The 13,182-nt window shown below is 36.7% G+C and overlaps 1 protein-coding gene across 1 annotated transcript in view; it reads right to left on the minus strand.

The window, feature by feature from the left end:
• Positions 1-8,176: 8,176 nt before the first annotated feature.
• The window catches only part of LOC126188013 (CAAX prenyl protease 2), a 114,580-nt gene continuing 109,574 nt past the window's right edge, over positions 8,177-13,182 (minus strand). The window contains exon 7 of the mRNA XM_049929430.1: positions 8,177-10,566. Coding sequence (XP_049785387.1) covers positions 10,364-10,566 — 203 coding nt within the window. The 3' untranslated portion in view covers positions 8,177-10,363. The remainder of the gene's footprint in view (positions 10,567-13,182) is intronic.

Below are 13,182 nucleotides of genomic sequence, written 5' to 3' on the forward strand. Positions count from 1 at the left end.
ACACATCAGAAACATAGTCTTCCATTGAATCTGAAGCAGCTTATGAATGACTGAAAGTGTCTTCTTCTTCTTCAGATGACATCAAAAACATAGTCCCTCATTAAATCTGAAACAGCCTACGAACTACTGAAAGACTGTTGTTGTTGTTTTTTTTTTCCTCCAAGAACAAAACTTTAGTTCTGTCTCCTTTGATTCCACTACAGCTTTTCTCTCATTGAATTGTTCCAGACACTCCCTGTATGGATATGATGTTAGCTACTTAACAGATTCAGAATGTGGCTCTTGACATAGCTTGCTGATTTAGGTAGTTGGTCAGATACTAATTGGACTCATTTCCTCTGTCGTTTGCACCTTTTAAGTCCTGGTGTTCTGCAATGTCACTGTCTCTAAGTGTATTCCTATTACATGGGAAGAGCCTATTTTCTACAGGCCATTTATAGCATTTTCCATTAATATTGGTCTCAAGTGAGCCCCTCCAAATAATCTTGCTATCAAAAATGATGTTGCTACTTGACCTGAGTTATTTGACCACAATGTTTCTATTTTTGGGGATACTACAATTTAAATGATCCCATGAATTCCACACAATAATATATATTTTATGAGTGGAGTGAGATGATAAACACATATGTGCACATTGTTTCTATTGCTCTGTCTATCATACGTGATGTCCCATCAAGTATTAGCACACAGGAACATCATCATCTGGCTTTATAAAATTCACAAAACTGTCAAACCACTTATTACAAATATGAGTCTCAACCCAGCTACTAGGGTGGTAAGATGAAGTTGCTCTAATAGGAGATACTGTGTCCTAATACGCAATATTCTCACGTACTGAATACCTGTGGTGTCAAATATTAGTAACAAGGTATCTTACACTAGAAACCAGCCTCATAGTTACACTGCTTAGTGTGAAGAAGAATTCATTGTATGAATGAAAGATAACTTTGTAAAGAATGTTATCATATGAATATTGTTGCAACAGCTACTCGACTTCAGTTATTAATGACCCACAAGTGCACACACTCAAAAGCTTGAATTTCAACACTTTTAAAATCAAGGGTTCTTGACAATATCCAGCTCCATAATGTCTTATTGTCTGTTGTAAGCCTTCTGCACTGTGAGAACTAAGCTGAGATACCTCCCAAAAGAGCTGAGCACTTACTTGAGCCAGTATCTTATTTTCTCACATTAATGGACTCTCCCAAAGTAGGCACCTTTCCTTTACATGCAAAATCATTTTCAGTACGGATAGTATCATTTGGGTACATTAAAAAAAGTCAAATCAGAACATAACTAGTCTTTTTCTCAAATTAAATTCTAATTGCAATAAAGTCTGCTCATCTGTTTCAGGTCATTACACATGTCCGAGTTTTAATAAACATTGTCTGACAGGATTTAAACATTTTACTCAGACCCACTGCAATGAATAGTTGAACTTATTTTTCCCAGCACATTTGTAATTTTACTTTGAGATCATAATTTATGAGCTCACCAGTAAACATTTATTCTCTTTTACTCAACTTCATATCAATGTCCCCCCCCCCCCCCCCCCCTCCCCGCTCCATCTGCTTTCCTCTTCTGTCTGCTACTTCTGTGAATAGTTTTATGCATACAGACAAAATTTGCTCTTCAGCAAATTTATTTGGACCAGATTGTTTTTTAAATTGAGAATGATAGTGAATTTTAGTGTTCCCGAATAAAAGGGCAAAATTACTGCTGTTGAGTTTGGCACTTCATCTACATCTACATTTATACTCCGCAAGCCACCCAATGGTGTGTGGCGGAGGGCATTTTACGTGCCACTGTCATTACCTATCTTTCCTGTTCCAGTCGCGTATGGTTCGTGGGAAGAACGACTGCCGGAAAGCCTCCGTGCTCGCTCGAATCTCTCTAATTTTACATTCGTGATCTCCTTGGAAGATATAAGTAGAGGGAAGCAATATATTCGATACCTCATCCAGAAACGCACCCTCTCGAAACCTGGACAGCAAATTTGAGTGTCTAATTTGATAAAAAGTATATCATTGGTAGTTTCTTTCGTACCAAAGAATTGAATTGTTATTTGATTAATTACTCTCTGCTACATCTGAAATATGAGCTTCACAAAAGAAAAAAGTTTCTAGTAGTCTGACTGATCTAACATCACTTGATCCTGAACATAATAATTTTCTCTCACTTCTGTAAAATGAAAGACCTCAAAATAACTTGGATGGATTTTGTTTACAATTTTGTAATTTTTTAGCTCATACTACAATAGTTCTCTTGGAGACTATAAATAATACACACCTGTGTTGTGCTCATCAAGACAAGAGAAGCTACCACAGAAAGACAATTGGCACCCACCACGCCAGGGACTTTTTAATGTTGGCCAGACGGGGGAACCGAACTCTGGTTCCACAGCACTTTGACCGTGAGCTACTGGCACAGTGACACTAGAACCTCCTTTGGACCACTTCTAGCGCTGCTGATCAAATTAATACTACACATTTTGTGATCACTGTGGATATCCCAACTTCCATGTTACTTACTTACTTACTCGCTGGTCATACCGGACTCGAAAGTCCATTACCGCAGCAACGTATTTTCGCCATCTGTCCCTGTCTTGGGCTATTTCCTTCAATTCTCCTTCAATACCTAGGCTCCTCAAATTGGCCTTCACATTGTCCTCCCATCTATGCCTCGGTCTCCCCACGGGACGTTTTCCCTTTAGGTGGCCTACCAGTACTCTGCGCGCTGCCCTGCCCTCATCCATTCGAGCTACGTGACCCACCCATCGCAGCCTACGTGATTTAATAATACTGATTATGTCAGGGCTTGAATAGAGTTCGTGAACCTCTTCGTTATGCAGTTTTCACCACTCTCCACTAATGTCATCCCTTTTTGCTCCGAAAATTTTCCTCAAAATTTTGTTTTCAAATACTCTAAACAGCTTTTCATTTTGCACAGTGAGAGACCAAGTCTCACACCCATACAGCATAACTGGTAGAATAATAGTTTTGTACATTCTAATCTTTAAATTTCTAGACAATATCCGTGATGAAAGGAATCTATTCAGTGAGAAGTAGCATGCATTCCCCACCCGTAATCTCTTCCTGAGTTTGGATTCAGTCTCATTTCTCGAAGTGATGTCCACGCCTAGATGCTTAAATGTGTTCACTTTTTCAAACTGCATGTCTCCAACTCTTAACATTTCCTGATCTACTGCTGTTGGCATTCTAGTAGTAACCAGGTATTTAGTTTTGTCTTCACTTATCCTTAGACCTACATCTTCACTAGCCTTGATTAACGCATTCGCATTTGCTGTTACAGATTCTTTCCTATCGCTAATGATGTTTAAATCATCTGCATACCCTAATATCTTAATATTTCCATTTAAATCCACACCCTCTGAATTATCTGCTGCCATTCATACAATATATTCTAGGACTAAATTAAAAAGTAGCGGAGACAGGGCATCTCCCTGCTTAAGTCCGTTCTTTATTACAAATTCTTCTGACTCCAATTTCCCCATGCGTACTCTATCTTTTGTGTTTTTCAAACTCACTTCTATACGTCTAACATACTTCTTTGATATTCCAAGTTCCAAAAGAATTCTGTACAATTTTGATTGCAATACTGAATCATATGCTTTTGTAAAATCATCTTTCATGTATAAGGTTTAATTAGTATTAATTTCCAACTTGTCCATTGTACATCATGGTGGTATGATGCCACTAAACATAACTTGGGTATAAACATGCTGACTGCTATGTGGCCACTGCTGGCCACAGCAGAATCACACACCTGACACTGTGTGCCTGTCAGGGAAACATTCAGCATGCAGTGTGCGGAGGACAAGGTGTTAATGTGGTGAAAGTGCTGTCACAAACTGTGACATGGCTGTATATGCCGAGAATGCCCAATGTGGGACTTAAGCCATTTTCTGTGCAAACAATTTTGTTTTGTCAACTTTACATGTTGGTGGTGTACTAGATAACAGAAAACCAAAGCAGCTTTGAAAGTTTTGTTACTCTTTCAGCTGCAGTGCATAAGTGGGCATGTGTGTGGTAGAAATAGTCATCAATTCATCCCATCAATAGAGCCGTCAGCCTCGATAATATCTGCTATTTCATAATCATTCACCTGCCCAAACCAACTGTTAAGTATCTGTAACACAGAGTTAATGTATCAGAAATATACACCTTAAAAATTATGCAAAATCTTTTGTAATGTGCAATTCACTCGTACTCAAAGACTGATATAGCCACTATTGTGTGTACATAACATTTAGAGTGGCACGTAGAATTTCCTGAGCTACTTCCCAAATTACAGCAAGGTTGACAGCAAGGTTTCACATATATGTAGAATTTATTAGATGTTCAAAAGCACTCGGCTCTCAATATCCATGTGTTTCATACAACAAATAAATACTTAATGACTTTCTACTTACAGACACTGGTAAATATTTTCTCTGGAAATACTGTTGTAATCCACTACTATTGTTACCAATAACTTATAAACAGAGCCATCTACTGTAACTGAGGAGGCAGCAGCTTATTTCATAGTAACAGATACCTTTCTAATTTACTTGATTAAATTCGGCTGGCATAAGCACAAATAGGGTCTTACAGTATAGTGACATTTTATTGTTAATGCAGCATACATATTAAGTTTCACCCATTACCTTGTTTTTGTTAATGTATTACTTGTCTCATTCCACATCCACAAAAAATTCTTCTTCTTGGTGGAATCTAGGGAATGAACGCATTTTCACTTCAGTAGGAAGCAGAAAATGTGGATCTTCTGCTCCCCACAATAACACCTACAAACATAACAGTACAGGGAGTGTGTGTTGGTAGCTGTTCAGCCATGTATTGATAAATTTTTAGTAGAAGAGAGGAAAGGGGCATGAATTTTGTTAAGAGGCATTTCTGTATTGCTAGAGCGGCAAGTACTCATGCTGTTAAGTATGAATGTGTGAGAATTTTTCTTCACCCTGCACATTGTCTTTTATATGGTGGCAAGTGGTGGCAATTCTGTGCACTACTGTTTGAACTTAATGTTTCTGTATTGAACTTTAGCTGGGCTTTAGTTCAGTCACCAGAAGATGAATTTCTAAAATTAATCAGTACTTATGCCAATGATATTCTGTGCCGCAAAACTTGGAAGGAATATCTGGAAATTTTGAACAAGCAACTGGGAACTTTTCAGGAAGATGAAGTTACAGTGAGTCACATGAAAACAAAGTCTGCAAGAGAATGCTTAATTTTTTTGTGCACATTGTGTCACAAAGTTATCAAACAAAATCTTTTAATATTAGAAGTCTTGCAGAATTGTTCAATTCCCCAATGAAAGAGAAAAAAAAGGTGATTAAGGTTTAATATCCTGTTGACGACAAGGTCATTAGAGACAGAGCACAAGCTTTTACATCTACATGATGCCTCTGCAATTAATTTTTAAGTGTTTGCAGAGCTTTCATTGAACAACTTTCAGACTATTTCTCTATTGTTCTACTCTTGAATAGCACACGGGAAAAACAAACACTTACATCTTTCTGTGCAAACTTAAATTTCTTTTATTGTATCGCAATAGTCATTTCTCCTATGTATGTAGAAGTCAACAAAATATTTTCATATTCAGAGGAAAAAGCTGACAATTGAAATTTTCTGAAAAGATCTTGCTGTAGTGAGAAACACCTTTGTTTTAATGTCTGCCACACCAATTCACATATTGTAATTGTGCGGTTCTCATCTTTTCTCACTATAATATGAAATGAGCTGCCCTTCTTTGAACTTTTTCAGCATCTTCCGTCAATGCTATCTGGTAATGGTCCTATACTGCTGTAGTATCTCGGTTTTATTTTGTGCTTCTAATGTAGTAAGATTCACAGCAATGTTTAATATTAAATAGATACCATCAGCTATGATGAAGTAGAACAAAGATACATATTACTCTGTGTGTTCTTTTATCTCCCTATTTATGAAAATTAAAGTGACACCACAGAAGTTAGTTCATGTTCATCAGCAAAAAGAAACAGACACTTTTGCAACGAGCTCTGCTGTTACATATAGTGTAATTAGCATTAAATAATGTTGGGTACGTACTTGGAATAATGACTAAATGTGCAAAGAGTGCATACTTGAGGCAATACATCAATGCTCAAACCGAAATCAATAACAAAAGGTAGGTAAATGAAATTTTACTTTTCTGTCTGCTGTGTTTTATTAATTGAAAGAGATTTTGTTCCCAGAATCCTGTCCACAGACGACCACAGAAAAAAAAAAACAACAGTCCCTTGCCCACCATAAAATAGGAGAGACAATCAATTGTTAGACACTTTAATATGGAACTCAAGCAATAAGAGTAAATAATGTATTAAACAGTAAAACAAATTGCTGAAGAGGAGGGGTGTGTCATACTTCACAGCAATACCCCAAATGACAATGGACAAGTGTACAGTAGGCAGGCTCTTTAGTAGATTTGTTGCAAATTCTGTTTTTCCAATAAAACGCAATCTTTGGCTCACCTACCCCAAAAGATTTTCTTTGTGGTCATTCCAATTTAACTCTTTAGATGAGCTGTGAGCATGGTTTTTCATGTCCTGGAAGTGCTGCCTGTTTTCTAGGTTATTGCCTGTTCTATCTCTTGTCAGATAAACTTTAGTCTTATAACACCAAGGTGAAAGTAAAATGCCAATATCTATTTCTAAAGTAACTGCCCTGATACTCACTCGAACCAGTTTAGGAAAACAAAGAAAACAAGCTAAATCTGAAAGGGTGAAGTGGATTTGAAACCCACTCCTCAATTCTAGTCTAATGCCTTAACCGAAGTGCCACCTTCCTCACTTTATTAATGGGATGATTTTCTTAGCCATTGACATCATGATTTATTTAAGTTGTTCACCATTCTGTAGTTAAAAAAATCCTTCTAATAACTGAGTGGTTTTCTTCTTGGTTTTCAGTTTGTCCACATCAAAATTACTGATATCTATTTTGTGATAGTTCTTGGTCGGGCTAAATTGTCATTTTAACATGGTGGCCTTTTTTAGTGGTCTGAGCCAGGATTAGCAGTTTGCAGGACACTGCAACACATTACACTTCATCAAAAGATAGCTGGGAAGATACAGATATCTTACAGCAACTGAGTTATGACAATGTTCAACACCTTTCAAAGCTGAAGGACTCTTTCCCTGTTGTGGATTGGTTCTCCAGTGTGCTGGATAATCTCCAATAGTGTTCTCGACTTTCCTTTCTTTTTTTTACGCATGGCAATGAAATCTAAGTACGATCATAGTATGTTCTTTGGCTGTATTGAACAGAGTAGCTTCAAGCTATACACACAAAATTTGTATTACTTTTAGATTTGTCTTGTTGGCTTTAATTAACTGGCACATACTTGTTCCTTGTGATGTACACTTTACTTTGCTTTCAAAGCACAAGGAACACAGTTCAGCTTTTAGGGGAACTCATGTTAGTAACTATACCTAGAATTTTCCAGCTGAAAAATAACCGTTGTACTAAGATGAGTAGTTTTCATCACATATGTTATGAATTTACCTTTGAAATCTTGTAAGCTTATGAAATAAAGGTAATAACTACACCTAAGAGCCTCTTTCTTCTTGGAGAGCTGTGATAAGGACTTGATGCTGTTGAAGTGCTCAATGCTTCACTTCATATTTTTATAAACATTTGCTGTAAAGACTTAGTGTCTACTATAGGAGAAATCTTTGGTTCCAAAAGGTCAAAAACCAACATTTTTTTCCTTTCATTGTTGTTATACCTGAAGTGTGGTTTCATGGCTAAATGACAGTCACACTACAAATCCAAAGGTTCAGGGTTCAATCCTCAGTTGATCCTACACTCTTTTCAGCCACTTATTGTATCTGTCACACTGAGCAATACTTTGCATGTATGAAATATGCCAAGGCATACCATCATTCGAAGAGCTTGTTTCTTTATAACTGGCTAACCAAGCCACTCTGAAAGTAAAAGAAAGGCACATCCAACAGGATTATGCACAGTAAAGCACTGTGGTGTTGAAACTAACCTGCAGATTGGGGATAGTTGTGATTAAGTATCAAATTAGAAAGTGTTTCTTTTTCTCTCAGTCTTCCTTTTTTTTTTTTTACACACAGAAGTAACTTTTAATCAACTTCACAGTTACTAAGGATTAAAACAGAACAAATTCAATATTAATAGCAAATGTGTAAAAATTTAATAATTTTCCCCTTATTATAACATTTTAGCACAACAAGAAAGTCTTCCAGAACTATCATTTTATATCATGAAAAATATATTCTCATAACTGAACATCACAGTACACTCACACCTTCACTGTTCAACACAGACACAATGTGCAGCTAGTATCCTTAAGTAAGACTAATGAAAATTCTACTGACAAAAAATGAATGCTGAAAATTCTACTGACAAAAAATGAATGCAGTATTACTAACAACCATAGAACATTTCAAAAAATCATGATATTTTAATTACAACTCAATTTGTGCAAAACAGCCATATACTAAATTTAAGTAGTTTTTCCATGGGCATATGCATAATTAATCATGAAAACCTTTTATTTTAACTTAGGCAATTGTGCATCATTCTTTATTTCCACTTAAATCACTGAATAAGTGAGAACATGCATGACTTTTTTAAAACTTGTGGTTCACTTCTGTATCATCAATGCTTATTTCCCATGTTTGCATGAATATTTCTGAGAAAAATGAAGGAGCATCTTATTCACAATGAATGGACTTTACAATTTTTGTATGAAAATATATATCTGTACTAATTGTACTGCAATAGTAGCTCTTATCTGAGACATGCTTCATACAACAAGTCATAAAAGGAAGAAATGTAGAATTCTGATCCACAAACTATTCTATATCAGTCTGTGCAGGAACCAGCCTATAATCATCCCAAGTTTTTGTGCTTCCAAACTAATAATTTTTGCCTGGAAGTAGTAATTTTAACATATGTGGAAGATATTAGTATCACCATTTTACCTAAAATGTAAGGAAAGGCCAGATGCCTTTTAATTGAGCATGAATCTTTTATTCTAATGACTAGGTTTTCATCTTATAAATAATTTCTTCTTTCCTTTCATTTTCTTTGCTGAAGCACTATTCATACAAATATGCTATGTAAGTATAACAAGAAACTACCTCAAACACACAGGAATTTAACATGGTGGAGATATTTAACCTCTTCCAGCCCCACATACATTACTGTCAACTTTTTTTTTTTTTTTATGATCAAATTGCATTTTACAATAAGAGAAAGAACAATCCTCATTTACCACAAAATTACAATTCAAGAATACTTCCTGGCAAATAAAAACTAGGTTTCCAAAATCAAGGCCACAGGTTTGAGTTACAGCGTGAGACACTGCTGTAATTTGTCAGGGTGTGTTAACAAGTACTCTCCTTGGCAATTTTTCTAATCACATTAGTGTTACCACCAGTTTCAAACATGAACGAGACAAATTGTACACTAATCACTGAAAATACAAGAAATAAATATTTTAGCTATTACATAATATCAGCATTTACCTATCCTTTTTCTGCCAAAATGTGGCATCACTGATCACAACCTTGCTTGTGTAGGTTCATAATTACGATCACTAATAAAACACTGATAACAATGACCACTATTAGCACCTTTCAATAATGACTGAGAAATATATCTCTACTACTTCTTAGCAAAGCTGCTGCTATCAGCCTGACTGCAATGATCTATAGTCAACCAGATTTCTTTCCTTTCATACTTTTGTAACATCACAACCATATACACATTACTCACTGTCAATGATAATGAGCACAAACAGACTGGATAAATATGAAAAATGATTACAAGGACAGACAACCAGTCACTTTTAAAATGAAGTGCTGAGTGTCAGACAGGTACAATGAAAACTAAAATAGATATTTTTGGGCTTCCTCAGAGCAAAAACAGTTAGAGACACAATTCCACTTCTTAGTAAATGTGAAAGTATATTTGTCCTTTTAATCATTACTTTCCACTATTGCCATAATATATGCAGGAATTTACTTTCTACTAAGTAGACATAAAAATTTACGGCATTTCTTTGCAACAAAAACTGCAGAATAGTGGTCTGTTTAATTTACTGTAGAATCGAACTATAATGACAGTAACACCAGATTTTCACATCCTATTCACAGAATAATGCATACAGGAGGTCTTACTGTCGAAAGGTGCAATTAAAATAATTAAATAAATAAATTTTAGTGAACTGATATTCAGACAGTCACAGTCCAGTTTGTATAATCTCATTTCTGTATTGTTATGAGGCACTGTGGCATAATATGAATATGCAGCTCTGTCTACATTTCCTGTTAGCAGACCAGTAGTTATCACTATGTCTTCCAAAACAGATTGTTGCTGTACCAATGGGGATTTGTAACTGGGGTCAGCAATACACACCAGAGTACAAGTCCCAGAACGAATAAAGACATAAGGACTATTCTGTTGTGATCTTTGTAAGTCATCAGTTCTGCAAAATCGGGAAATCCCATGTGGTTGCAAAATGCATGAGCTGCAAACGGTGCAATGAAGTGACCTGTTAAAACAAATGCATACATATATAAACTATGTCTCACACCTTACACCTACTGATCCTACATGAACTGGAAAATATTGAAGTGGAAGTTTGCAAAGGCACTGAAAAGAAACTAGCTAAAAAAAAAAAAAAAAAAAAATAGCTGATACACAAGGCCTTTGAGCTATGATTAAATTTTCAGATCAATGAATTCAATTTTCCTTCATTTCATACTGTGAGCCACCATAAGATCAGAGATGCATATGCAACACTGTCGTTATGATGATGAAAGGTTACAATAGAAATCGGGTTAGGCCACAGATCATAATAATATCAATTGAGTGGCTGTAACAGAGAAGATTTAGGAATAAAAGTAGAAAAAAATCAACATGAAATAACATGAAAAACTCTACGTAAACACCAAAGGAATGATTGTCACCAAAATGATTTTGTGTCTGCAATTTGGTGTCTTTCTTACACTTCTGTCCACTTCATATATGCAGCTGAATATACAGGATGAATTTTCTGATTCACTCAATCACATAGTAGAGAGGTCACACAGGTTATCTTTAGTTAATACTAGCAAGCAAGAACAAGTTCTGAACCTCCTACTTATTTGTAAAGGTACCTCCTGTTGTACCAATGGCCTGTTAAGAAGTTGTAAACACAAAAATATAACACTGAAGACCATGAGAAACATTATTACAATATAAACATCAAAGGGTAAACCATTATTTTAAAGATTACTGAAGGAATTAGAAACCAGCAAACATGTTTGTTTTCAGAGTGGCTGACCCCCAATACATGACCTAACGACACAAAGACTATGATTTGTTCTTTAATATTGTGTGTCCTGGTGTAGATGTCAAATTGGGACAGATGATTGTATAGATGTGGCGGAGGAAGAGGTTTAGCAAAAATGTTAATTTTTAACACCAAGGCAGTAAATAAATCTCAATCATTGTACCAGAGTCCTAAAATTGAGATAGAAATTAATGAAATGGCAAAAGTATGAGAGCAAGACGTTGCAGGAAGAAGGGAATTACAAAGGGAAAAATATAGAAAATGACAATGAACTAAAATCTGACGCTTACTGTGAGTTAGCATCAATTTATTTTCTACAAGACATGAACTTATATTTTTAACTGCAATATTTGATATACTGCTGATGTTGCACACAACACTATACATATCATATATGGCTGCACCTATAATATTCTTCCACAACTCTAATATTTCTGGACTATTCTTGTTTTATATATTTTTTTATTGCGACAAATCATCAATCAATACTTTTTCTATATGGTAAGTAGTTGTCTTTCCACATAGTACAAGGCATTTAAGGACAGTAACCTCTGAATACAATACTGAAAATCTTCAAACTGCACCTCTGTGTTACTTCTATCTACAGGGTGTTTCAAAAATGACCGGTATATTTGAAACGGCAATAAAAACTAAACGAGCAGCGATAGAAATACACCGTTTGTTGCAATATGCTTGGGACAACAGTACATTTTCAGGCAGACAAACTTTCGAAATTACAGTAGTTACAATTTTCAACAACAGATGGCGCTGCGGTCTGGGAAACTCTATAGTACGATATTTTCCACATATCCACCATGCGTAGCAATAATATGGTGTAGTCTCTGAATGAAATTACCCGAAACCTTTGACAACGTGGCTGGCGGAATGGCTTCACATGCAGATGAGATGTACTGCTTCAGCTGTTCAATTGTTTCTGGATTCTGGCGGTACACCTGGTCTTTCAAGTGTCCCCACAGAAAGAAGTCACAGGGGTTCATGTCTGGCGAATAGGGAGGCCAATCCACGCCGCCTCCTGTATGTTTCGGATAGCCCAAAGCAATCACACGATCATCGAAATATTCATTCAGGAAATTAAAGACGTCGGCCGTGCGATGTGGCCGGGCACCATCTTGCATAAACCACGAGGTGTTCGCAGTGTCGTCTAAGGCAGTTTGTACTGCCACAAATTCACGAAGAATGTCCAGATAGCGTGATGCAGTAATCGTTTCGGATCTGAAAAATGGGCCAATGATTCCTTTGGAAGAAATGGCGGCCCAGACCAGTACTTTTTGAGGATGCAGGGACGATGGGACTGCAACATGGGGCTTTTCGGTTCCCCATATGCGCCAGTTCTGTTTATTGACGAAGCCGTCCTGGTAAAAATAAGCTTCGTCAGTAAACCAAATGCTGCCCACATGCATATCGCCGTCATCAATCCTGTGCACTATATCGTTAGCGAATGTCTCTCGTGCAGCAATGGTAGCGGCGCTGAGGGGTTGCCGTGTTTGAATTTTGTATGGATAGAAGTGTAAACTCTGGCGCATAAGACGATACGTGGACATTGGCGTCATTTGGACCGCAGCTGCAACACGGCGAACGGAAACCCGAGGCCGCTGTTGGATCACCTGCTGAACTAGCTGCGCGTTGCCCTCTGTGGTTGCCGTACACGGTCGCCCTACCTTTCCAGCACGTTCATCCGTCACGTTCCCAGTCCGTTGAAATTTTTCAAACGGATCCTTTATTGTATCGCTTTTCGGTCCTTTGGTTACATTAAACCTCCATTGAAAACTTCGTCTTGTTGCAACAACACTGTGTTCTAGGCGGTGGAATTCC

Source organism: Schistocerca cancellata, chromosome 5 (assembly GCF_023864275.1).
Source record: "Schistocerca cancellata isolate TAMUIC-IGC-003103 chromosome 5, iqSchCanc2.1, whole genome shotgun sequence".
Classification (NCBI taxonomy): Eukaryota; Metazoa; Arthropoda; class Insecta; order Orthoptera; family Acrididae; genus Schistocerca; species Schistocerca cancellata.